Source organism: Solea senegalensis, linkage group LG10 (assembly GCF_019176455.1).
Source record: "Solea senegalensis isolate Sse05_10M linkage group LG10, IFAPA_SoseM_1, whole genome shotgun sequence".
In the NCBI taxonomy this organism is placed as follows: domain Eukaryota; kingdom Metazoa; phylum Chordata; class Actinopteri; order Pleuronectiformes; family Soleidae; genus Solea; species Solea senegalensis.
In genome coordinates, this window is record NC_058030.1 from 15,096,425 (window position 1) to 15,123,109 (window position 26,685).

Sequence of the window (26,685 nt, forward strand, 5' to 3'; positions counted from 1 at the left end):
GATTATATTGACTGCTATAGTGTCCTCGTCTTGTCCTCACAGACTTGTCTTGCATTCTGCTACCATGTGCCAGAAACAGGGAAAGAAGGAAGTACAGTAAAGCCCACAGATGACGTCCGAGTATCTCTGGCTCTTGCAGCTACAAGTGTGAAATTGTTGCCATGGTTGACTGGTGCACCTGCACGGTGTCAATGCGTCAAGTGTCTGAAATTATGCCAAACAAATCACAGGAGGAAGATTTTTTTATTTTATTTTATCAAAACAAGGCATTAAGCAACAAAATATAACCAACTGGAGCTTTGTCTGTACAAAGATCAGTTCACTCTGAATGATTGTGCACAAGCTTATTTAAGACTTTCAGTAGTTCATTTCATACTGTAGATCCTGAAGCTTTTGTTTCTTAGTCAACATGTGTGGATCAACCTTGATCCGTGGCCAGCTGTCCCTAAACCACTGGCACGCTTTTGCTTTAACAGGACTCCAGAAGGAGCTGATCCCTCGACATGACTTCAAGCACAAACACACACCTTCAGTCAGAACAAATGAATCTCAGAGCCTACAGAGAAACAGGACAATGTATTGACTTGAGCAATTTGTAACGCTCTAAGGAGTTCGTCCCTGAGGCAGTGTTTATCATCAGTAAAGCTCACATGTGGTGAAGGCAGTGAGAGTTTGGTTAAAATGTCAACCGGCACCCTCTGTGGAGAAAACACACCACCCATTCATACGCATACAACTCTATACGTCTATTTAAATATAAACTATAAAAAATAGAATGCACTTGTTCTAGAAACGTAGACTATTTATTTGTGGGGGAAAAAAAGGCTCGGAGGATAAAAGATTCAAGACATTGATTTGATACCATCATGTAAAAACACTGTCATTTCTTCGCAGATGGACACAGAAAAGAAATTTTAAAATCCTGATTAAAAAACAGCTTTTGGAATGTACTGTGTATAATATATAGCGGATAGCATTTCCATTATCATACAAATGACATTCAATCATATTTTTGCAAAAGCATAGCATTATTTACAGTGTGGCATGATGTGCCCGAGATTTTTGCAAACCATCACATTTTTAATGAATAAAATTTTCTACGTACAAAAAGAGTATTCTGCAAATTTACAGCAGAACTGAAATGTCAGGGTTTGACAGATTATGTGTGGAACAGATCACAGACGGCCAGCTGTGTTTTTGACACAGAAAAGGCCGGGTAAAGGGGATCAGAAAAGCTGTGCTTGTAGGAATACATCAGTGCTAGACTGCCCCCTGGTGTCACATTAAAAAATGATAAAATGCCTTCTTCAAAGTCGAGGAACACTCCCACCCGGTTCAGCCTGTCCACAGCCACAGGAACAGACACTTTGTTATGCTGAGCTTCTACCTTCTTCTTGTCACAGGCGATGCACCAGGAGTAAACGTTGAAGCCAAGACGTGAGCTGTCCTTTTGGCCCTTCCTCTCTATCTGTCCCTCACACACACCCACCTTCCATCGGCCGTCATCCACAGACACGTTCACCTCCCAGTACCAGCGCCCACTGTCCATGGCACAGGAGGCCAGCACTTGTGGGAAACAGCTGAAGCGAGCTTCGTGCTCAGTGTAGAGCTGCTGAGTCTCGGTGTAGATCGCTCTCCTGTTGTTCTCAGATAGCTGCAACTTTGAATGGGCTGTATCTGAGTCCAAGATTGGAATGGTTCCATCTGTACAGAGGGAAAAAGAAAAGTACATTTTATATTTTAAGATTAAAATTAATTTGGGCAAATTTGGGCCAACAGGATTTATTCCCATGTTCATTCGTGAGTGGAACGGGTGCCAGTAAACTTGTCTTACAGAGAAGTCTGTACAGGTCTCGGTCTTTGCCAGGTTCAGTGATGGCGAGTGTGTCAAGACGCTTCTCTGTCCAGCGCTGCAAACATTTCAGCCGGGCTCGATCCACCTCCTCTGGAACCTCGAATTGCTCCACACAACCAGCCGTGTCATTAGCACTGTAGAAAAGGACCAGACACAAAGATGTGTTAAAAAATAATAAAACAAAAACCTACACAAACAAGAACACAAGTGCATTCTGTACTGAAAAAAGAAAACGGTTGACGATTTCATAATAATAAAAGTAAGCAAGGAAATTTTTAAGTTTGTCAACCATCTTTTTTTCACTAAGCATGTACTTAAAAGCAGCTATTATGTATTTAACTTCTAAGGCTTAATCCACCCTTTAAGACTACATATTGTTGGCGTGACATTCAGCTACTGACATGTTTAAATGATAGCTGCTGTCTGTTGTCAAAGTAAGAAAGACAACCACTTACAGCTGGGCCACCTTGCTGTACTCCTGTTAAAGAGAAAGAAAAAGACATTTTATTTGGGTTAGTTTTCATATTTCTCATATTTCACTGATGGTTTCACCCAATAACCTCAGACTCACCATAATGAAGGCCTGGTCCTGAATGCGTTTGTCTCCCTTGCTATCGGCCAGCCCCTCCAGGGTGTGGAGACCTTGTTGGATGGATAGCAGGGAGCTTTGGAGCTGGCCGAGTTTCTCCTCTAGCCCGCCCACCACCCTGCTCTCCTCCTTCATCACACACTGAAGAGCCGATTGCTCCTCCTGCTCCAGGACCTCTCTGATGGCTCCATACTGCTGTTGCACTCCTTCTCGTGCTTCACTTAAAGCCACCTGGATAGACATCATGTCAATCAGTGTGTTGTGTAATCGTGTCTTTCTCCTTGGTGGTGTACCACATAACCAACCAAAACACAATGTCAGATTTTGTATTTCCCAGCTATGGGAGCTTCTAACCAAAATATGAATCATAAATTCGTATTTGTATATATTTGATTTTATTTTTTTTTGAAGACTGCATACAGAGAGAATACCATTAAGTCATTATTTTATCATCTCAAGGCACTGCCTGTCAAAAGTCAAGAAGGAAAACGGTCCATTCTCTTAAGAACAAGACAGAACTCTCCTAAACAATAGTTTTGACCAAAATGCAAACATACACACCGCAGGGAAATTCAAACAACCATCTAACAACGTTTTTTCAATCATGTCCGACAAGTCGATCTATCAACACTGACAGACAGATGAAAAAAAACTACAGAGCAACTCAGAGAGAGTGAAGAACCTGGGGCATAAAATATGTGGAGGTAAGTAATGTTCACTTCAGAATTGCTCACAGCAACTTTTTACATTTACATTTACACTTTTTTTCAGGTCTGCAATTGCATTCTGATGCAATTCCTCATGAAAATGGATTTCCACTTGCAAGTAATATCCCACTGCCACACAAGGGTAAAGATGAAAAGGGAGAAATATCACAGAGCTATACTCTCAGTACCGGGCCAGCATGGTGGCAACATTGGGACACAGAACTGAGCTCACCACCAAACTACCAACATGCACACGTCATTGGTCCTCATGCAAGAATCATTCCTACAAACAACATGGTCTTAAGTGATGTGTCTACGTGCTTTGAAAATTTCCTCACAGGTATGAGCATTCTTAGAGTTCAGAGCAGAACGGTCCGTGCTGTTCTGTGTCACCTGTGTGAAGTTTAGAAACTTGATACTCCACTGCTGAATCAGACAAAAATAAAAGACTTCCCTTTTGTGAATCCTGAAATATTAAGTTTTTTTCTCCCCAAAACTTAATATTTTCTATTTCTTAAACCCACCAAAAAGTCATAAAACCTAATTAAATACATCAACTACTGGGAGAGAAAGAGAGTTGTCTTACTCTGGAAGTCTCTTTCTTCTCTGTAAGTTCAGTGACTCTGCTCATCACTTGCTGTTCAGCATTTTGCAGTTGTTTGATCTCTTCTTTCAGGTTCCCCTAAAAGAAAAAAGAAAACAGAGAAAAAAACATACATTTCCTGCTCTGGCTCGGTTAAGATTTGAATTTGCTTTTAACCATAATTACTGTATTGTATTTATTAAATGTAAGTTTCAAAAATATTCCCCACTTACCCTGAGCTCGCTCTCTGCCTCCCTGATGCTGATGCAGACATGGCCACGGTGAGATCCTATGACAGTACACACCGTGCACACACACACTTCACACTGCCGACAGTAGATCCTGTTCATCTCATGGTGCTCCTGGCACCTCCAGGGAGAAATGTCCTCCACGGGAGGAACCAGTGTGTGACTCTGAAACACAGGAGAGTCCAGATGTGGACGTAGGTGCTCTTTACACATGGAAGCTCCGCACACCAAACAGGTCTTCACAGCAGACTGATACCCCATCTTCGGACAATAATGGCAGGGCACAGGGCTGGTATTTTTGTTCTCTGTCATGGAAAAGATGTCCTTGTGACTTGAAGATCCTGAAGCAGTAGAATGTTTGGTGAACAGCAGAGGTGGCTTGGCAGGATGATCAGGAGACTTGCCCTTATCTGTGTGCGAGACTCCAGGAGAGCAATCAGAATTGGCAGGTGAGGCAGGTTTCCTTGGTGATGCATGAAGTCCTGTCACTTGTTTCTTTTTCCTGGGGGTTGCAAGAAGAGGTGCCTCACATATATCAACTTCATCTGAGCTGTCGGTCTCGTTGACTGTGATGACTTCTGAATTACATTGGCTCTGCTGGTTCGAGATGACTTGTGGCATGTTACTCCCAGGTACTGCCTCGCTGCCAGACCTTTTACCGGAGGATGGAGCATTATTATGCTCAGACTGTGAAGATTCTGGGTGCACCTCTTCCTTGGATGTCTCCACATTGGATGACCGCGCAAATTTATGTGAAAAGGAAGTTGTGGGTGTCTCAGTGGAATTGGACTGCTCACAGGGGGAGGACACAGTTGATCGCTTGGTATCAGGTGGCTCAGATGCAGGAGCGCCGGCCTTTCTCTTCCCCAGGAGTCGGCTGGTGAGTGAGGGCCTCCTCAATGCAGAGTCAAATTTGTTTCGTGCATGATTATTGGATGTGGCTAGAATAAAAACAGATTAATTTAGAACATTTACACTAATGTTTCAAATACAATCCCACACTTGACCAACATAATTGTGCTTAGACTGCATGTATTAGCATGCAACCACAGGTTTTACATTAATTAGAGCTGCACTCAGGGTCATGTCTTAATTAAAATGCCACATTCACTTTTTTTTTTTGGTTTTATAACCACTTATCCCTCTCCCTTAAAACGCAATGTCGCTTGCCAGGCCACAGTAGTAAATAAAAATGTGTTATTAATCTGGCCAGTCTGGTTAAATAAAAAATAAACATGTGTGCCTCAATATAAGCAGTGAGGGCATTTAGGCTTCTATGAACACTGTTTGATATTGTGTTTTACATATAATGGCGCACTTAAATGTAAAAATGTAATGTTCTAACTTACGTTAAAGACAGCAATAAAATAAAAGTATCTTAGTCCACATCACTGCTTTAATCTCGAGGGCTGTTATCTTGTGGTGAGGAACTTCGAACAGCTTCACAGTGAAGAGAAACACGGACGTAAATGGATAAGGTGAACTTGTGTTCGTCACTATCACTGTCAAAAGTGAACCAGCATGATATTATCATGTATTAGCCTGGTTAGCTTGAACTTGCAGCGAAGTTAGCTACATTGGCTAACTGCACAGTTATATATTCAGGTGCTAGTTTTACCCCCACGGTTTCAAACCCAGTGCTGACCCGTTTTAAACGGTACCTGCGCTGCTGCTGCTGTTAGGCTCAGGCCATGGTTTCGAGCCGGACTGCAGCTGCACGAAGCTGCGATCGAACGGCAGAGTCTGGTACACAGTTTTACACCGGAACTCTGGACAATGGTACGGCCCGTTCGGAGCGATGCTCCACAAGTCTCCGATGCACCGTGAGCAGAAGCGGTGGTGGCACTTCAGGGTGACCGGGTCCCGGGTCAGCTCGTTGCACAAGGGACACTGCGCGGGCACATCCAGCGCGGCCCCCATTTTTTTGTGGGTGATGAAAACAAACGTTTGTCCACTTCCTGTTTCCTCGCTGTCAGGCGGCGGAGGCGGAGCTTCGCGTTTGAATCCCGCTAGTCCGCCCATTCATCAAACCCTCAAAAGTCTTAAAGATACAATCCGTATTTTTCAGGGGTGTTGAATTACCACTCAGACAGTAACAATATATTTGACAGTTTTCAGATTAGAGGGATTATGACTGATTTTTTCTTTTTTTAAATTACTCAGTTCAACAAAAATTACTGAAATGACTAATTTTAGGAAGAAAATGTATAACCCCTTTTCTTCAGTTAACAACAGAGTCTGTCCAGATAAAAAAAACAAAACAACTTTTTTGGCTGTTAGAATATGCCTTATGAAGTAACTTTTCGTACTTTTCTCATTTATTAGACTCTTCTTCCTCCGCTCCTGTCTCCCTGTGGGCCTCACTGCTGTGATTCGCTGTCACATGGTGATTTACATCACATGCATCGATCTAAAACGCTTGTAACTCTGTCAGACCTGGGAAGTTATCAGTGATTTATTAGTAAGGCAGGATTGGATAGGACAGTGTCTCCCACCGGATCAGTACCTATACCACTTATCATCACAATATTTATATTCAAAGTAAGTAATTCATTAAAATTGACGGTATAAGCAAGGGAAATGTACTTAAATTGCATCAAGTTAAGTCCATTAATTCATAATGGCTGTACAGAGCAAAATGTCGCCCCCTTGAGCTCAACCAGTAAAGCACTGGAAGATTTTAATGGGCAGATCCTCTCAGGCCAAGAAATACATCCTAGTCCACTGATAAGACTTTTAATCTGGAATCTGAATTAACTCACAGTATGGATGGTCTGAAGCCATTTTCCAAGCAGTCAAATATTCATTTACAGCATCTGTAGGAGCTATTTGTTGGTTAGGTATTTAGATTTACCCAAACCCAAGGACAACATCCTTGACTTTTCCAGACCTTTCACTCGTGTAATACTGTCATCAAAAGGTGAATGAGTGTCAACAGATCTATAACACACTAGTAACAAATATATGATAAACTAGAAAATCACAGCATAGAAAAAAAAATGGGCTACACGGTAGTGAAGTGGCTAGCATTGCTGCCTCATAGCAATAAGGTCCCCAGTTTGAATGTTGGTTCAACCAAGGGCCTTTTTTAGAGCGCGGGTTCTCTCTGGGTTTCTCCGACTTCCTCCCACAGTCCAAAAACATGCAGTTTGTGTGATTAGGTTAACTGGCCGAACATGTGAGTGTGAATGGTTGTTTGTCATCGTCTTTGGCCCTGTGATGGACCCGTGACCTCACCCTGTGTCAGCTGGGATTGGCTCCAGCCTCCTTGTGATCCTCATGTGGAGGATAAAATGAGTGAGGGACTATAATATAGTTAAAACTGCAAAAAAACATCAAATTTTCTATAATGCAGTCTATATGTTTATAGTCTTTTACTAAAAGTTTGAAAAAGACTTGACAGAGTTCACAGCCACGACATTAAGAAATAACAACTTCAGAACCGTCATAATAAAGAAACAACACACTTTTGTTTTACAGTGAAAACCTTTACTAAGTGTTAATATATTCTCAAATGAATCTCTTTAATTGCTGTAGGATAACCCCCTTGTCCACATTTGCTAATTGTTTGGTATGTATAGAATATCTATGTGCAGTACATAAGAATATATCCACAGGTGAGGCTGGGACAGGCCTTACTGATCCGTTATCTCCAGAGTTCAGTCCTCAGGCACATCTGTCAATTTATACAATCCTCCAGCTCCAGTGTGTTACCCTGTATGTCCCAACAAAACCAAGCGAAAAAAACAAAACAAAAACAGGCCAAAGAGAGAAACAGGACATGAGAAAGACAGAGAGGGATTTAGCTACACAACAGCACAATTGTGTGTGAGGCTGGAATATTGGTTCACCAGCTCAACAATCTGTTGCACACGACACATTCCCGCTGCATGCACTCACACGCCCCTCCCTGCATCCACACACACTCACACACTCATACACAAAGAAGCACACTCACACAGCAACTACAAGTCCTGCAGCAGAGAGTCCTAATAGCCCTGTCACAGTGTACAGACTATAAAATATCAGATTTTTTTTTTTATTTCCTCAAACTGAAGCTCTGTGCAAAGTTAGATAGCAGGGCATTGGATGGGTTTTGTTAAAAGTTCTAAAACATTGTTAATATTCACTGTACATACTTTGTAAATACTTTTTTTCCCTCTCTCTTTTTGGTGATAATCTTTTTATAAAACAGTCTTAAATATCGTATTTTCTAGTAAATGGGGATGAACAAAGGAGCATATGAGAGAAGAGTCATGTCGTTGTCAAACCTTACATATGAAACACAATAGATTTACAGTAACCCAGCGTTATCTGGAACTGAGCCGTTTCTTCTTTTCACAAAGGAAAACATGACACATTCTGACATTGATACACACGCCTAATGTGTTAACATATACTAATATTTGTTATTACAACTGGTTAATGTGTGGCGTTGGTATTGAATGTTATGTATGCAGTATACAGAGTCGTTCTAGTGAATAAGAGGGAGGTGCCTTACATGTTTAATGTGTTTGTGTGCCTGTGCTCGTACTGCAGGTGTCAACCTTGTGCCTTCTCCAGTCGGCAGTGGCAAGTTCACACACACATCTCAATAAGAATAACAGTCTCTACCCCTGCTGTTGTCTATGCGATGTTGTGCAAGTCTTAGCTCCATGGACACTATGGGATAAAAGAGCACTGGGCTCCATCTAACTGCTGGGAATGACGTGGGAACTGTGAGCAGAATGGATTCAACAGTAGTGTTACACTGGCTTTTTTTTTTTTGGCAGGTAGATGTAAAAGGCAGGCTGGCTGGTTGAATACTTTTCCTCTCCTCCACAGACCTGGACTGCCTCCTCCCTCTATGCTGATGTCAAGGGACTAATATGAAAACAGACACATGGAGAATCAGGGACCTGAGGGAACAACAAAAAGAGAGAATATTGTAGTAAAATCAATCAAACATTAAATATTTCAATCGTCAGAGTGGGATTCCCTCTTTTCTCAGGCACTTTCATTAAAGAAAAGGAAGAGTTATATAGTATGTTCTGTTTTTACTCACTGTATAGATTGAATTAGGCGTTGCCTCCCTCTGTGAAAAGAAAACAGAACAGAGAACGGTCATAAAAAATGCTGCAACATGCCTCTCAAGGTCATGCTGTTAATAGGGTTTCATGTTTATACATGCATCGTCCACAGTGGCTGGCTGTGCTGCTCGCAAACACCAGCAGATGGCATCATGGATGAACTAATAAGCAAAGGAATATTGTAGCTGTAATGAATTTTCATGAATGACAGCATCTCTGGAGACCTGAAACTAAGGCCTGGTACATCACTGAGCTTCACAAACAATGAATGATTCATTTATTTTTCTTCCATGACATTGTGTACAGATCATTCATCCTGGTTTGATCTTATGTTTGTCACTTGAAGGTCACAGGGGTTGGGGATGAGAAAGTAGAGCTTGCGTGTATCTCTTCTACCATATCTCTACCACATCTACCAGATATTTTTCCAACAATAAAAATACTCTAATCTATCTGTTCTGATAGCTATAGTCATATTATAAATACTATAATAAGATAGAGGATATTCACAGCTACACCCACAGTTGATTAGATGTGGCACCATATGTATCAATACAGTATATTTTTAATAGGTGTGACAACAAACTGAGGAATCATCAGTCACCCTGTGCACATTTAATAAGTCCCTCCTTAATTCTCATTAGTTCTCCTAGAATCTCCACAGCAGATTGCAGGATGTCCACTTCTTTCTGAATCTATTACAGGCTGCATGCCATGAACATACTAATCCCATTTCCCACTGGGACACATATGTAGACACAGGTTATTTCAAAATATCTTGCTTGTTATATATCTGAGCTAGTGATCCAGAACTCCTTATACAAGCACAGTTAAAACCTTTAACACAGTAAACTAGGAGGGATATTCATGTGAATCCTCATTCACCCTTGTCATTTGCATGTGTAAATCATTTTTATATAACACAATGACGTGATCATGTGCAGTAAAGTATGCACCACAGCATTGAAAGGCTTCTTAAATGTTTTTAATGATCTAACTCTGCTGTCTTTGTCATTTAACAGAAGCTTCTCTGTTCATCTAGGTCAATATTCCTCTTAACCGTGGGGTGCCTCCGGGCTCTCTCCTGGGTCCTATTCTTTTCTCACTGTACCTTCTTCCCTTGGGGTCTATTTGAAAAATCTCCTTCTATATTTTTGCAGATGATTTACAGATCTATCTTCCCTTACGATCAAACAGCTTGACTGTCTCAGAGATGTACAGACATGGATGGAGTTAAACTTCTTAACCCTTTACAAAAACACAACTGGAATTATTTCATTTGGACAACCTGACGTCTAAGATGTTCCCACAAAGTTCAGTCGGTCACACATCTGTAAATAATCTTGGTTTGCTTCTGACTGTACCCAAAACCAGGCTGAAGCTCAGACGGGACTGGCCTATCGCAGCCTTGGCTCTCAAACGCTGGAATGAGTTGTCTTTTTATTAGATATGCCCCTTCACTTCCTGATTTTAAAGCTTGTCTTAAGACACACTTCTTTTCCTTGGTCTCTGACGCAGTGAGAGCTGTTGACGTTATGCAGAACTGTGGTTTTCTCCGTTTCTATAGCCCTGTGAATGTGAGACGTTGTGTTTTTCACTATATATATATATATGTTTTGTAATTTATTTTTTCCTGTGTTTTATGTTATTTGAATGCTATTGTACAGCACTTTCTTTTGTAAATTCACACCTTCGTTACGTCTCAACTCGACTACTGTAAATCCCTTTACGTTGGTCTTGATTAGCGACTCTCCAACGCTTACAGGTTTTCCAAAATGCTGCTGTTTGCCTTTTGACAAAAATAAAACCCTGAGAGCATAATCGCTCCTGTTCTGGCCTCTTCACACTGGCTCCCTGTCTTTTTTAGGATTCATTTTAAGATCGTATGACTTACTTTTAAATGCCTCATTGGCCTGGCACCTGCACACTTTTACAGATCTCAGCTAAAGAAGGTTTTCTATGGCAGCTCCTCTTTTTGTCTCCCACCTCTCCTCTGTCCCTATTTTACTTTTACCACTACCGGTTGATGCAGATGGCTGCACATCTCTGAGTCTGATTTCTTCCAGTTACAAAGGACTTTTTTTAGTGTTTGCTCCCTGTGTGATCTGTTGGGCTTCTTTCTTTCCTTGCCCTAACAGGGAAATAGCCTTGAAATACTTGATTAGGCTTGGTTGGACTGTTCATTTTCTTTAAACTAAGAGTATTTGTTTTTTCCCCACAGAATTTCCGCTCAGAAAAGTTGATTACTCTTTATCGACATGGATCCAAAGTTTATCACATCAAAAAACTTTGGTTTTCATTTGTCATATAAACAAGTTAGTGCACTGGCTGTGATTCTTTACTGAATTCAAATGCACATAAACCCTTTTTGTTGTTCTGTAGGTGTTTGGAACACTGCTTACATCCTTAAACTACCAGATCGTGCCTATTTTCAGATCAGCCTCCTTGTCCACACATTTCTGTGTCTGCCAAGAGACTCATTCACAAGGATTCAGACTCACTGAGTGCTGACCCGTTTCTTCTCTGACAGAGCTCGAGAGCTCAACAATCTCAGAGTCGATTCATTCATTCTGTCAAAGAATGTTTGCATTCAACCTTCTCAATCTACTCATCGCTCTGCTCCTGTGTTCAACACATTGAGTCGAGTTGCACTTTCGGATCCTGGCGCTTAAGTTTTAAAGTGCTCTCCTTAAATCTTTTGCCAGCCCACTATAGCAGAAATTGTACTGAGCGAGCACTTACGTAGCAATTTGTTGGGTACCTACCACCCAGATTAAAAGACAAGTAAATCTACATTGGTAAAGAATAGATTTACAATTACAATAGCTCGAAAAAGTCAAAGCCGACATGTGGTTATTACGGTAATTTCACTCCTGTACATAGTTTCCATTTTTTGGCCTGTTTTTGGACATTGAGACAATGTACAACTACATTTTTTTCTCAATAATATGTTCTTTAGTTTAAATTGTTAATACACTATTTTAACATGCAATAAATTGTAAATAACTGCCAGATATTGAAAGTTATTCTGTAAACTCGCAGGACATTTTCTGGCCCTTTTATGGTTAAAATGAGCAAAAAAAAGGTCCAGATGGACATTTTGAGGCTTAGGTGTTAAAGGGTTAATAACTAAATTACACTTTCAGTGTGTGACTTATCTGCTCAGACAGAACTTTCTCACCCACCCTTGCTTTCAGCCAGCAGCTCTTCTGACATGAGCCCGTCCTGTCTGTTCCCCAGGACGAAGGCCAGGAAAGAGAGGATGAGAGCATCGAGGATGCCCATAATAGCCAAGATGTAGGCCCAGCGCACTGAGCAGGCTCCCAGGCTGTATTTGTCTGTCTTATCGCCGCACATCCGCCGCACCTCCTCACTGTCCCAGCCATCAGGGTAGATCATACAGCCCAGCACCAGAGAGGCACCTAGTGGGAGGGAGAGAAGGGAAAGAATGAGTCAAAGCAGAGTGGCTAAATTAGTGAGGAGAGCGGATGAAATAGAGAGATGAGCTGATTAAGGAGGATGAAAGGGCATAGGCAGAACAAAAATGAGCACTGGAGGAAAAGATCACAATAATAAAGGAGGTCATGGATAACAAGGCTTTGCGGGGATGTGAAGGACAAGGATAACGTTCCTTATTCCTTCAAGCTCCACCCTTACTTTCTCATCTCTGTATATTTGACTGTTTTTCTGTTTTGTCCGTCATTTTTTTCATATTTGGGTGAGAACTAAATGTCCAGACACCGTGAATAATGTGTCTGTGAAACCAGCACACACAGTCACGGCCAGACAAGTGGGCAAAAGCATAAAGATTGAAGATACAGCTGGTCATGTGAAATGCCAGGATTTACCTCCCCCTCATTCATCCTTGCATTTTAACTTGCATCTTCATTCTTATTCTCACATTTTGCCCAAAGTGGAAAATCTCTTTCATCTTCACTTTAGATCCCTCTCATCCCCACACTGAGAGAGATTCCTCTCTGAGGTGATGCTGCAGCAGAATTTAATTAAGGAAAACGAGAGACTTTCAAGGCCCAATGGGTAAAATGTCTCATCTTCAGCGTGGATGAGGTTTTCCTCGGAGAAAATGCTGCAGCACGAATGCCAGCAGACCTGGAAACAGAAAGCTGACTGCAGACATTTCTAGAGCGCGTTGCACATTAATAATAAAACACGGTAATAAAAACACACCCACTTCTCTAACCCTTAAGCAATTGCTTGTTTGTGTATGTGTTTTTTTGTTGGGATACAGGGTTTTGAACATTATTTGAGTTTACCACATATTTAGTTTTACAAGAACGGACACACTGAACAGACATGAGTATAAAACGGACAAATGAAACACCTGAAAAAACAAGTGGAAAAAAGATGACAGTGTCACAGACTACAGTGTACATGAAAATGATATACAGTCACACATCTAATCCCAAGCTCAAAACAACACACGAGAAAACACTTCACTGAGACATTGAGGATTTTTCCTCAGCACCCAATAATGGTAACAACAAACACACACACATATTCTTTTTTATCTCAGTGAGGACTCATCATTGACATAATGCATTCGTTAGCCCCCTTACCCTTTAACACCCTTTAACACCAAGCGTATGCAGACACGTTTGCACAAGCACATTTTGCAATACCGTAATTATGTGACAGTTTGTTCTATCGAAAAAAAAAAGTCAAAGCCAACTAAGGTTATTACGTTAATTTCACTCGCGCCGTTTCAGGAAGCCGGCGAATCAGTGTCTTTGTCACCAGAGAGGTTATTCACCTGTACATAGTAGTTGTTGAGACAAAACCCCAAACAAATGTTATTTGAAATGTGTTTTATACTGTTCAAATTTCTAATTTAACATGCAAAATCTGGTGTCTATGTACAACTACAGTGTTATAATATGCAGAAAACTGTAAATAACTGCTAGATATTGAACGTTATTCTGGAAGAATGGGTAAAAGCACTTGCTGCCAGGGCATTTTCTGGCACTTTTATAGTTAAGAAAGGCAAAAAGACATTTTGAGGCTCAGGTGTTAAAGGGTTAACCATCACAACTAATTGCCTAACCTTAACACTTAGCTTAACTCTAATTTAAACCCAATTTTAACCCTAACCCTAAACCCTGAAAAAGGCCCTTTAAAGTTGTAGGACCCAGACACACATACACACTGCACTGTTACAGTACAGCTGCAGTGTTTAATAGTCCTGACACATATATACAGAAATTACAGTGCAATAGCTGCGGCAGACAGACTGCATACCAAACAGAGCAGAACATCCCCAGGACTCCTCTTCTACCTTCTACCGTGGCTCCAACTGTCATGATAAATTTATGATGCTCGCAGTATTTCAGAAAGCAATATCTCAGGTGCTTGATCAGACTCAGGCCAACAGATGGAAGAGAATAATCCATGAGCTAGACCAAAGAAAACTCTCTCTTTACCGAGTGACCCAACGCCACGTAATTAAGCAACAGAAACCTTTAATGTTGGCGTTATAGTTAAAGCCCAGGTTTTCGAGATTGCACCATTTTTTCACGCAACATATAATATACATATGTCAATCGATAATATTTACATTAGACTATAAGTGCCTGTCAAATGTCCAATTGTATTTTCTTATAACTTAATAAAGATTATTGAGATTTAAGTTTCTATTAACAAGCTTTACTGAACAAAGGGAGCACAATAGAATCAATTAACATTTGAAATTGTGTTTTTTTATTTTCCTCCTTCCAGATGCTTTCGGGTGCTTTCTTTGCCTTTGGTTCACCATCATGAATATTACATGGAGACCCAGGAGGAGGAGAAGAGGAGAAGAAGCTCGCAGAGCCGACGATGGAGAAGGGGGGCGGGAGCGCGGGTGCAGGAAAAAAAGATGAATAGAAGAGGAATTCACTAAAAATTGCTGATAGCATCAGGGCAGAGAGACCAAAGGGAAACGAGCGATAGAAGAAGTAAAGTATCTGTCGCAGTCACTGCTGAACATTATCCACTGCAAAGGCTGTCTCTGCAGGAGCGCGTCCCAGTCTGGAGTCTCCCTTAATACAATGCAGGTCAACATTTGTTTCAGCACAATGCATCATCCACTTACACGAGGAAAATAAAAGCACTATGTTTGCATACTCAACAGGAGGAAACAGCATTCGTATGAACATTTCACACACATTATCTACAAGTCATAAAGTCATACATACATTTATAGTATGCCAAATATGGAAAAAAGGACAATAATAGAACACTGACTGAAATGCTACAGTAGTGTCAATATATTATTTTCATATTACTACTGACAATCGATAACAGAAATCTGAACTGAAATCAAAATGCATGAGACAAGATAAAGTTTGTTTCATGGTCCAATGTGTGAAATTTAGGTGAAATTATTTCCATTTGGCGGAAACTGAAGATAAAATAATGATCCTTTTTGTATGAATTGTTGTTTTTCATTACTCCAGAATGAGTCGTTTACATTTAAATTTGAAAAACTACGTCTTCACAACAGCTCACAGTGGACAGACTTCACATGGAGTTTTGATGAAGGCTGCGTACAGTAACACCGTTGAGGTGAGGGATATTCAGCTGCAACATGCAACTTCACCACTTCATAATATATGATGATCATGATAAATAAAAACATTCTACAAAGTCTGTAACCCACTTAATGCCATGTCGATGCATTGTGTTCATTTCACTAAGGAACAATCAAGTAGCTGTTAAATACTAAACATTAAAAAGCACTTCAAATAAACTCACATAGCTCATTTATACTAGAGTGCGTTATAAATACCACACAATAATATTGAGTGAATGCCCATTAACAATAAATATATGGGAGTTCATGTGTTCACTGAAAAATATCCTCTCTCATTATCCGTTGACATCTGCCGACATCGACCATTTGCACTGCGCTGGAGCAGAACTTCTCTCCGCAGTCATAAATGCTGAGCTCCAAATCATCAGCACAGAAATAGCAGCACACCTGACAGAGCGCAGCTGTCAGTCGCAGCCGAGACTAGATATTAACTGAGGGCCTTAGCCTTCTCTTTCTGCTTCACCCTCCTCCCCATCGCCTCTGGAGAAGCAGGGGGGGGGGGGCAGCAGACAGGTGCAGAGGGAGGACAGACAGATCATGAGAGAGAGAAGGGAGATGTGGTGTGAGACAGGCCTGAGCAGGGTGTCATACCTCAGCCCTGTGTGACTGCCAGCCAAGTACCAAGCCCGACACCCACGTCATGAGCCCTGGCTGCTATATGCCCTCGGCGAAGCTATTCTCAGCATTTACTCCATCCTGTCGTCTCTATATACACCTCTTTGTTCGCGTCTGTCTTCCTGAGGAAATGGTGGCGGCATGTGAGTGGAAAAACTGGGCTGAGAGTTGCCTGTTGGCTAAGAGTGGCTTATGTAAGAGACTGTAGGTAGAGCAGAATTGGTGCAAACACCGCCATAGGAATGTGTGAGGGCAGGACGGCAGACTGTAGGATGACAGTGGATTTGTTACACATTACTTGGTTTTCCCAAAGACACAACTGAATCAGGGGGGTCAAACGCATGGCCCGCGGGACAGAACCGGCCCTCCGGAAGGTCCAATTCTGGCGCGCAAGATGAATTTGTGTAAACTACTGTTGTAAGAATGCTGCGGCCCCTTTAAGAGCCGGGCATGTGTGTGTGCAGGGAGAGGGAGAGTGGGAGAGAGCACGAGCCGTGCTGTGTATGTGTGTGTGTGAAGTGCAGGCAGCGTTAGCATTAGTCACTATGATGTGTTGTGTTCCAAGTCTGAGAGAAATAAACGCTCAGACTCAGACAGAGTGTCCGCCTGTTCATCCCTGAACCCTTAAGATAATAAACTACAATTATGTAATTATACATAAAGTAATTACTAATCTGTTCCCTGGGGTTGCACTTAAGTTTCAGGAAAACAACATAAATGTGTTGTAAAATAATTTTTAGATCTTGACGTGTTCTAATCATGTGAAATACTAGAATATTTCGTACCTGTGACTAAATGTTCTGTACCTTTGTAGATCCACTGTGATCTGTGAGCAAATGGTAAACTTAAGCATAACATCTTCCGGTTTTAAAACAAAGGGAAAAGTTGGAGTTCTTGTTGTTTGTACGTGATTATGCTATTATTTTACTCGTCCGGCCCACTTGAGATCAGACTGCTCTGTATGTGTGTATGTGGTTTGACACCCCTGCTTTAAAGTAACCCAGTCAATGCAAAGTGCATGATTGTCAGATTCTGTCTTGACTGAGCCAGTACATCGCTGCTTGCATTGGGTGGCTGATGGAAATATAGGGTTTTGTATATTTCATGCTCTTTCAATCTCTTACGCATCAGCAGACATGAAAAGGAATATAACATTTTCCGATCCACTTTTCGCTTCTTCTCATTTAAATAGTTGAGACGAACAAAGCAGGCAAACTCCACCATATTACGATAAATACAGCATATCTATATTAACTCCTTACACAAACATGAATAATAAATCAATACTAGCAAACCTGCCCCATTTTGTGTAGAATAAGCGACTGGATCTTAGTGATTCCAGTGGCATTTAAGGGAAAAACTAATATAGTAAAATAAAATCAGCACAGACGTTGTGGAAACAGCTTGAAGTGTTTGTCTCAGTAAGACTTCCCATGAACATGCACAGGCTGGTTTGCTCCAGTGTAATAACTGATGCTACAACTCCTGTTCCTTGTACAGCTTTTTATGATCCAGTCCTAAATAAGGCCCCTAATGGGAGTTCCTGACAACATGAGAAAAAGGAACATTTTTAATCTCATCCAAACAGAAACAAAACGACACTCGGCTTGTTCTTCACTGGCCAATAATGTGACATGGTTCATCCCTGTCGTCTACGCTGCTGTTCTCAGTATGAATCCTGAGGCAAAGAGATGGCACTGGCACTGCTGGGGCACACACAGCGTGATGATGTGGCTGGGTGTTCTGATGAGTCACATGCAAGTTTCAAGGACCAAATCAAAACATGACTCATACGATTCAAACTCTTCTTCGCACTCCCCGGCTCCACGAGTGAATGTGAAGAGAATGAGTTCCTCAAGAATATGTCCTAAGACCAGTGATATGCCATAACTGCACAGGGACTAAATGAACTGTGAAAATGTGGCCCAGCTTACGTCCGCTTCATGGTCCAGGTTTAAAAGAACAAATAACTATAATTATAAGAACAATGTTGGTTCTAGAAAACTGCTGATAGTGTTATAATCTCTGTCGCTATGGAAGAAGATGAGAAAAGGAGGACATAGTACGATGAAAGGGACTCTTTGTGCTATGAAATTTCAAACTGGCCATATTTAAGTGACGGAAACATATTCGTCTTGCATCTTGGGTTTTAAGGCAGAGTTGGCACTGCAGTGGAAGAGGAAGGGGAGTGCAGTGTACTGTGAGCAGAGCGGGGGGGGGGCGGGGAATCAGGCTCGGGTGGAGAGCTTATGTAACAGATCCAGATGCAACCAGTACCTCAACAAAGGATAAAGACTGACAAGGGCAGCAGGGATCAAAGGAGACCTTTAAATTTTCTGTGAAAATACGGTTACTTCAGAAACACAGGAGCCCACTGTGCTCGCTCTCTGTCAACAGCTAACATCGGTAATAGACTGCAGTGACCACCAACCAATGATGATGCAGTAAAATATGTTCAACCATTATGCTCTTACATAATAATGCTACAGGGCTCAACATGAACCCTACAGTTAGTAAATTATAATATACGAGCGTATATGCAGTGGTGAGAAAAGAATAGGAATCATTGAAGTACTGAGGAAAATTGGCAACAGCAACAAAATAAGTGAAATTACACCAATGACAAGGTTTCATAATGGATACAGACTGACAAAAGAGGACGAACAACAACAGCCTGGATCAAAAAAAGGCATTAAAAGGAATTACTTATGAAAAACCTTTTCATTACAGCACTTTAGCAGATCTGAATCACCAGAATGTGAAAAAAATGACATTTAAACCTAAAAATGTAAAAAAAAAAAACAATACAGTTATATAAAACTGTTGCAACTGGAAGTTCTAAAATGTTATGATCATGTATTACGGCTCAGTAATGTGGTGGTTCACACTATTGTTTCACAGCAAGAAGGTGCTGGGTCCAATTCCCGGTCTGGGAACTTTCTATGTGGAGTTTACATGTTCTCTTTCAATTTTGGTTGTATGGTGACAATAAAGATACGTTAGTACATGATGGCATAGAATGTTGAACAATAAAAGAAAAAATAGAATATAGCAGCCTAACAATTACTTTTTTCTTAATTGAAATTTTGATTTAAAATCAATTCATTATTCAACCCTATAAGTGATAATTGTTTATTTTGTATATAGAATCTTAGTGCTCCAGTTTCTGATATCTATCACAAAAACACTGCTTGTGTCCTGGGGTCATTTCCCATATTTTATTTTGTTTATTTTGTTGTTGTAATTGGTTTCCTGTGTTCCTGTGTAGTGTGTTCTGCTTTTTGTTTGAGGCTGGCTGGTTCTGTGGGGCGGAGCTTCTGAGCCACTCACCTGCAACTGATCTCCTCATTTACTTCTGCTATTCAGACTCTGGTTTCTGGATGTTTTCTCCGTGTGGTAACAACTCTAATCTGTGAATCACAGAGACTCTTGTATCTTGTAATTTTGTTCCTTTTTTTCTAATTGCTTCTGCCCCCTTAGTTTGTGTTTTTCTCCTTAGGCTTGGTTTAGTTTATTTTTGTAAATAAATTAGTTCCTCATTTTTTCCAAAAACAATCTGGATTTCTGCTCATTTATGGGTTCAGTCAGTTTATCATTATAAATCATCCCAGCTTTTAAAAGGACAACTCGCTACCATTTTGCTACCATCTCGCTTTACTAGCGTAGCTGCTGTGCTTCCGCCTGTCCTCCATCGTTCTCCATGTCACCGCACACAAAAAACACAGCTAAACTTGAAAACACAGAGAGAGAGACTTAATGAAGTGGCACCAAACAGAAACAATTAAGTGCAAGTATGTATATTTTATACCTGGCAGTACTTAAATCACATGCATTGTCAAGGTGTGCTCACCTGTGCCCATGTCTCATAGGAACATCAGTGACACAACTGCAGGAAAATCGAGCAAGGGACACAGTGTCCTTTCTGTCCGTCCACCTGTGCAAAAAATCAGCAGCCTGCTGTGGTCGGGCCACTACTGAGATCACAAAGATTAACTCCAGCTAATCTATAGTTCACACTCTGCAGGGCTACAGGGACACCAAACACACAATAGAGTCATGACGAAGACTTGGCTTGAATTTTGAGTTTGTATTCCACGGTGTTTCACCAAAACTCAACGTGTGGGCTAATTACTCACTCCGATCCGTTTGTGATGTGGTGTTTAAAATCATGATGACCTCAGGAGTCTTTTAAATTATACCAACTTTTTTTTCTGTATTTGCAGCTAAGCCTTGTATCGACAAACGCACATTATAAAACAGCACACGGACAGGCACGTGAAGATGATGCTGCGCTGGAACAACCTGCCCATGGTGTGTCATAGATCCATCCATGCTCAGCAGGGAGCGCTGCATGCATGATGGTTTCCCCCTGTGCCTCCCGCTAACTATAATTACATGGTTCAACATGCTTTATGCATTTCTTAAAATGCAAATACAAGGAGTCTAGGTGTGTTAATGTGGGAGTGATTTGAAAATACAGGAAGAGAAGAGGTGAGTCCCTCGTTGTGTGATGTGAAAACATCATGTTGCCGATGTGATTGTTGAGGTTTTTACCGCGAAAGCCGTGCACAGGGCTGTGTGCACATTCTTTGTCACCAGGAGTATTACATTTGTGTTCCTGTGACACACAGGTTCACAACCCGGTCACTACAAGGGCCTTTCTGCATGGAGTTAGCATGTTCTCCCCGGGTATGTGTGGGTTTTCTCCAGGTTTGCCAGTTTCCTATCACAGTCCAAAAAATGCAGATTTGGAGAATAGGTAAAGTGGACACTCTAAATTGACTGTAGGTGTGAGTGTGAGAATGGATGGTTGCTTGTCTCTACGATGGACTGGCGATCTGTTCAGAGTGTACCCCACCTTTTGCCCTATGACAGAATGTTGTGCTAATGCACAGCAAACACTACTGTATAATAAAAACAGATGCTTGGACATCCTGAAAAGATAGTGTAGTGTAGTACTGTAGTGTTGGGCTAAGTATCAAAGAAATCAAATAAGTAGCAGACATTATTTCTAAATTATTATTATAATATATTTAATTATTATATTATTATTTTCAACAAGCACTTTATTTCTTTATATTATGTATAGGACACACTGAATCTCACATGACAAGAACAGACCGATAAATAAAATAAACAAGTTTGGTGAAGAATACAATTCTGACCCCAAACAAATGCAATCCTTTTTAAACAGCCGACAGCCTTCCAAACAGGTCAACCCCGGTCTGCACATTATTTTCCTGCTGACTTCACAGGCTTATATCCAGCTTATCTAAGTACAGTATGACTCACACCTTGAGAAGAGACAGTCTACCATAGAGAAGCACTGGAAGTCTACATAACAGCGTGTAGACCACTGTGTATGACTGTGAAGTAATTATCCGACCTCACAGCCTTCCTCGTTAATTGGTGTACGAACCCCAGCTGAACAGCACTGACAGAACGGAAAACACACAGAGAGAGAACTGGACAGAACATTATGTGCAGGACTCAGTGACACAAGGCCGTGAAACGTAGAGGGAAGATAAAGAGTAGAGGAGTAGAGGAGTGGGAGATGAGGTGATAGATGAAATTACTGAGTGAAACACGTCGAGCTGCACGGGGGGCAATTGGCGTGAAGGTAACTCAGCGAGATAATGTAAATAGGCTTGCTTTTGCAACATGCATCTTGCTGTGCTCAGCTCAGCGGAAATAAACACACACTTACATCTGCATGCCATGGACTTGAGCAGATGCACAGACAAAAATAGCATTGGTGAGAAGGATACATGTTCAACTAGGGCACCACTGTGCTCAACTTTGTTTGGCCATAGTCGACAGTAAGGCTTGTAATGTGTCCTGGTTGTTTTTCTTCTCATTAAACATTCAACATTTTCACCTGAGCCTCAGAAAACTCTCTTCCTAGAAAATGTCATGCGATGTGCATGTGCTCTCACTAACAATTCACTAGATAGGAGCTGTGTGCAATGGCCTGAATTTAATACATGCTACTACATGTTTATCCACAGCCTCCCGACCTCCCGAGGGGATTTGTGAAAGCTGTTGGAAAATGTGCCGAGTTTTTGTGTCATATAAAAAAAAAACTCTTTCACTCACTGTGTTACGTGTTTTTCACCTGTCATGCCACGAAGCCCAAATCAGCACCACAGACAAATGAAAGTACGAAGCGTGGACTTAGATTATAGAAGCACAGAGAAAGGTTGCTACCACAGAGTAAACAACAGTGCTCTGAATACTGACTGTGTCATTCATGTCCTTGGACCAGTGGAGGGCAAGCTATGGCTGACCCACTGTGTGAATTCTAATGTGAGTTTGATTTATTGATATGAGATCTGACACACCAACTGAAAAAAAAGGAAAACACTGAATAAAGGGCTCTCCAGGGATGTGTGATATTAGGAAAACATGTGATAATACCGCAATGTCAATATGGCTCGTAATATATGAACAAACCCAAAATGTATGGTCTTCGTGTCTATCTGCTTTGGGTTTGCTGCCAGTGTAGACCCAAACAGTGAATGGCCTATGCAGTCATTGAGAAACATTTCTGCAACTCCAAACAAAAACACCCTTCACTACCTGACTTGTTGAAATAAAAACATGAAAACAAATTCAATTTTAAATAAATGTTATCTGTAAACATTTTAAAATTAAACTTCAGTCACTCACTGCAATTGTCTAACCATTTCTCTGCACACCAAGAAGTTGTGGTATGATGGTGGTGGTGGGGATTGAAGAAGTGTAAATTACACAATTTTATGAGGACATATGGGGGAAATGATCTACTTTTATTGTAACTTCTTGAACAAACTAAAATGAGCAACAATCTACGTTGATCCCAATTCAAACAGTATTTGTGATATGTATGAATTTTACTGCAATACATCCATGACAATACATTTTGGATATATTGTGCAGCCCTACTTCACATCATAAACAAAATGCTTACCCTAACCTTAACCCATTTCTAACCCTAACCCTTAAACAAAGACTTAAGCCCCAAAAAACCCTTAAAGAAGTGAGTAACCAGCCAAAATTTCCTCCCTAGTCCCTTACCCTTACCCTAACCATCACAAGTAAATGCCTAACCCTTACCCTAACCAAATTCCAAACAAGGTCTTAATCCAGAAAAAGTCTGCTAAATCGGTCCACGCAGCCAACTAAGGACATGTACACACACACACACACACTTTGCCATTTATCACCATCATATTGATGATTGTATCTCCTCATCAAAACACCAGTGGACAGTAAGAGGTCCATTACTGATGCTAGTGGGCCACCTGAGCTCCACAGGGCCAGTGAGTGAAGGCAGTGTGACTCTAACCTTCACCTAAGTGTAATAGTGTTTGACAGTGCTAAGCAGCCAGGTTTGCTCATTAGGGAGCTCAGTGTCAGCCTGTCATGGTGAGGGTCTCACCTCTTGGCTCTCAGAAGCGCAAAAGCCCAGCGGTCTCTTCATTAGACAGGCACGGTGCAATAATTCAACCCAACATTACACACTGAGCTGGAGCGGTTCCAAATAATACCCCTCGTTTGTGTTTGTTTGTGGTGAACAGGAAGCCAGCTGCTTTGACCAGTGCCGCAGCTGAGCTGACCAATCTTTGGCAGCATTTCACCTCTTCTCAAATGATGGAGAACTCCTCTCACACTGGACGACATTAGCCCTCCATTACAGCAACGAAACGCTGCCAGCAGCTAGCCACTGACCTCTGTGACATTTAAACACCCACTACACTGTCAACACGAGTAGGAGCAAACACAGACCTGTTGGCTGAGGACAAGTTGCAGATACGTACAGTAATCTACACGAACAGGAGAAGAAGACAAATCGTGCTGCTTTGTATTCTGTCTGTGAGTTTGACTGCAGATGGGAACGACACGCTCACCACAATACATTTGTCATGGTAAATTTTTAGAGATCATGAATGAAGAAAACTGTTAATATGTCACATGAATGAATGCTGGGTGGCTGCCAACATACAGTCCTAGTGATTTAATAAAATGTACACAAACAGAAAATAATGTTTTCTGTAATCTAACCAAATGACATTAGAAAAAAAAACATTTAAAATATACAAATACTGCAATATTGTGGATAACTGTGGTCGGGATAATTGTGATATTTTGTCCCATGCCTACATGTGTGATAATAAAATGCTCTGATACCTGGCCAGGAGATTTAATCTCAAGGGATTTCTTTGGTCAAATAAAGGTAAATAAATGAATGTCTTTAAAGCAGTACTTCTCAAATAGTGGGGCGGGCCCCCCTGGGGGTGCGGTGAGGTGTCAGGGGTGAGGCAGGGCAGAACAACTCATACAGTGGTTTATACAGATAAATAAATAAAAATGATCAGGTTCTCAATAGTATTTCAATATGGGGGGGCATGAAAACAGTTCTGTCCTCTGTGGGGGGGCAAATAATAGAGAAACACTGATTTAAAGGTCCAGTGTGTAAGAATTAGTGACATCTACTTGTGAAGCTACTGGTGCAACAAATGAGGAACTGCTCTCCCCCTTTTCCACCTATGGTATATGGTATACCAGAAAGGATGTAAACACTTTGACAACTCCCCACTCTTCTCCTCCTTTTTCTCTGCTGTTGCCTCAGTCTGTGTTGGTTTATGCATGAGGGCAGAGTCGCTGAGTGAGCTCCTACTTCACAACATGAAAATGAATGGTGACGCAAGATGGTGGCCTATTCTGAAGTTACGGAAACCTTCAATTTCCAAGCAGCACACGGGAGGTACATTTGTTTTGTTTTTTTTTAACCAACAAACCTAAGTGCTTTGGAAAATCAAGAAAATAAAGGTTAACAGCCATTGAGCTGAGAAACAGTACTGAACACACCGTGCTGTCCATGGTGCTGAAAGGGTGCTGAGAGTGACCGGAACAGTGCCCCCAGCGTGCCATGGCCTCAGCCAAACTTCAGAACCATGGACAGCACAGTCCTGCTGCTTTTCATTTATCATATCATGTGATCAGTCGAATTCAAAACCACATCAGTATCCCAGCGCAGTGTGACATCAAGGGAACTGCAGTGTACAGAACAAAACAGTCCCCACAATCATTTCATCTGTGCAATATGTTATCACTGGGACCAAACAAATAATAACTTGAAGCACTGGGTTAAAAACTATGTCTATTTTTTACCCTGTTAGCACCCAAAGACACTTGCCTGATGCCGCTTGCATCCAGCCACAGATCTTGTAAACGGTGGACGTGCTGAGGAGGAAGAAGAGGCTGAAGCAGCCGATGCAGGTGACAACGAGCATCATGGACATTCCGATGAAGAAGGAGGCGGCCTTGAAGGCACTGGAGGGGATGGCGGCGAACTCGGTGAAGCTGCCTTGACAGGCCAGCTCTCTGGAGATTCCGTCTCCGATGCAATAGTGGAACAGACCGAAGTATCCGGCCTGCGGCGTGTCCACGCCATCCCCGATCCAGTAGGGCTGCGAGAAGATGGTCACGTTAACGATGCCGAACAGGATCGTGAAGATGGCCCATAAAAGTCCGATGACGCGGGAGTTGCGGACGTAATTGGTCTGGTACAATTTCGCAGCTTCTGCAGACGGTAGCATTGATGCGGCAGATCCAGGTAGCATTTTATGCAACACCGAAAATTAGATGAATGTTGCGATGTGTCCGGACACAGCGCGAGGACTTATCATTTAGAAAAGGTTGTGGATTTCTTTTAGAAAATAAAACAAAATGCACAGAATGAGCAGAACACAGCGAGCGGCAGTACAGGCGCAGAATTTATGCCCGTGCAACTGCAGCACAGCAACATCTGTCAGCAGCAGCAGGCGCCATCAACTCATGACGTCGTCGCATCCTAAAGCAGGTGAAGCAGCAGCAGTCAGAGAGCTGGAAGCAAAGCAGGCGATTTTCACCGAGAAAAGCTGTGAAAACCGGGCACCTCGAGCACAAACCCCGCTCCCTCACACTGGATGTGTCCTGCCGTCAACTGTGCGCATCACTGCCGCACCGTGTCGCTCAGTGATGATGCCCTTGGAAGAAACTCTGACCGACACACAGAAACGTAGACCTGTACTTGTTCACAACGACCACAGCACGAGCTCAGCACACTAATAATATTATAAACAACACAGTGGGTGCGGTAAAGCTGTCGTTTCTCCCGAGTCAAACCATCAAACACTACATTAGGAGTGTTCCCACATCGTAGCGGATATGGTAAATGACAACTGTTGTGCGGAATTAACAACATCCGTTTTTCAAAATAAAACGTTGCCGCAAACTATTACGTCTAAGATGCCCACACTTCAACTTACAGACATTTGGGATTCTCTACATTACTTAATAACATGTAAAACATAGTCATCTAAAATGTTTCAGATTTAAATGCATGTGAATAGTCCAAATTGATAATGTAACAGTTATGTAATAATACCACTGAATGAACAGACAAA

The 26,685-nt window shown here is 41.6% G+C and overlaps 2 protein-coding genes across 2 annotated transcripts; both read right to left on the reverse strand.

The window, feature by feature from the left end:
• Positions 1-224: 224 nt before the first annotated feature.
• Positions 225-5,945, reverse strand: si:dkey-29p10.4 (E3 ubiquitin/ISG15 ligase TRIM25). Its single transcript, XM_044037081.1, has 7 exons — positions 5,644-5,945; positions 3,968-4,923; positions 3,738-3,833; positions 2,427-2,675; positions 2,311-2,333; positions 1,835-1,989; positions 225-1,704 (listed from the first exon to the last, which is right to left on the reverse strand). Exons 1-7 carry the CDS (start codon positions 5,900-5,902, stop codon positions 1,160-1,162), a joined length of 2,283 nt encoding a protein of 760 aa, XP_043893016.1. The 5' UTR covers positions 5,903-5,945; the 3' UTR covers positions 225-1,159.
• A 1,509-nt stretch (positions 5,946-7,454) lies between these two features.
• LOC122776480 (LHFPL tetraspan subfamily member 3 protein-like) lies at positions 7,455-26,453 on the reverse strand. The gene is made up of 4 exons (XM_044037048.1): positions 25,434-26,453; positions 12,237-12,473; positions 9,027-9,056; positions 7,455-8,880 (listed from the first exon to the last, which is right to left on the reverse strand). Exons 1-3 carry the CDS (start codon positions 25,858-25,860, stop codon positions 9,040-9,042), a joined length of 681 nt encoding a protein of 226 aa, XP_043892983.1. The 5' UTR covers positions 25,861-26,453; the 3' UTR covers positions 7,455-8,880; positions 9,027-9,039.
• Positions 26,454-26,685: the final 232 nt, after the last annotated feature.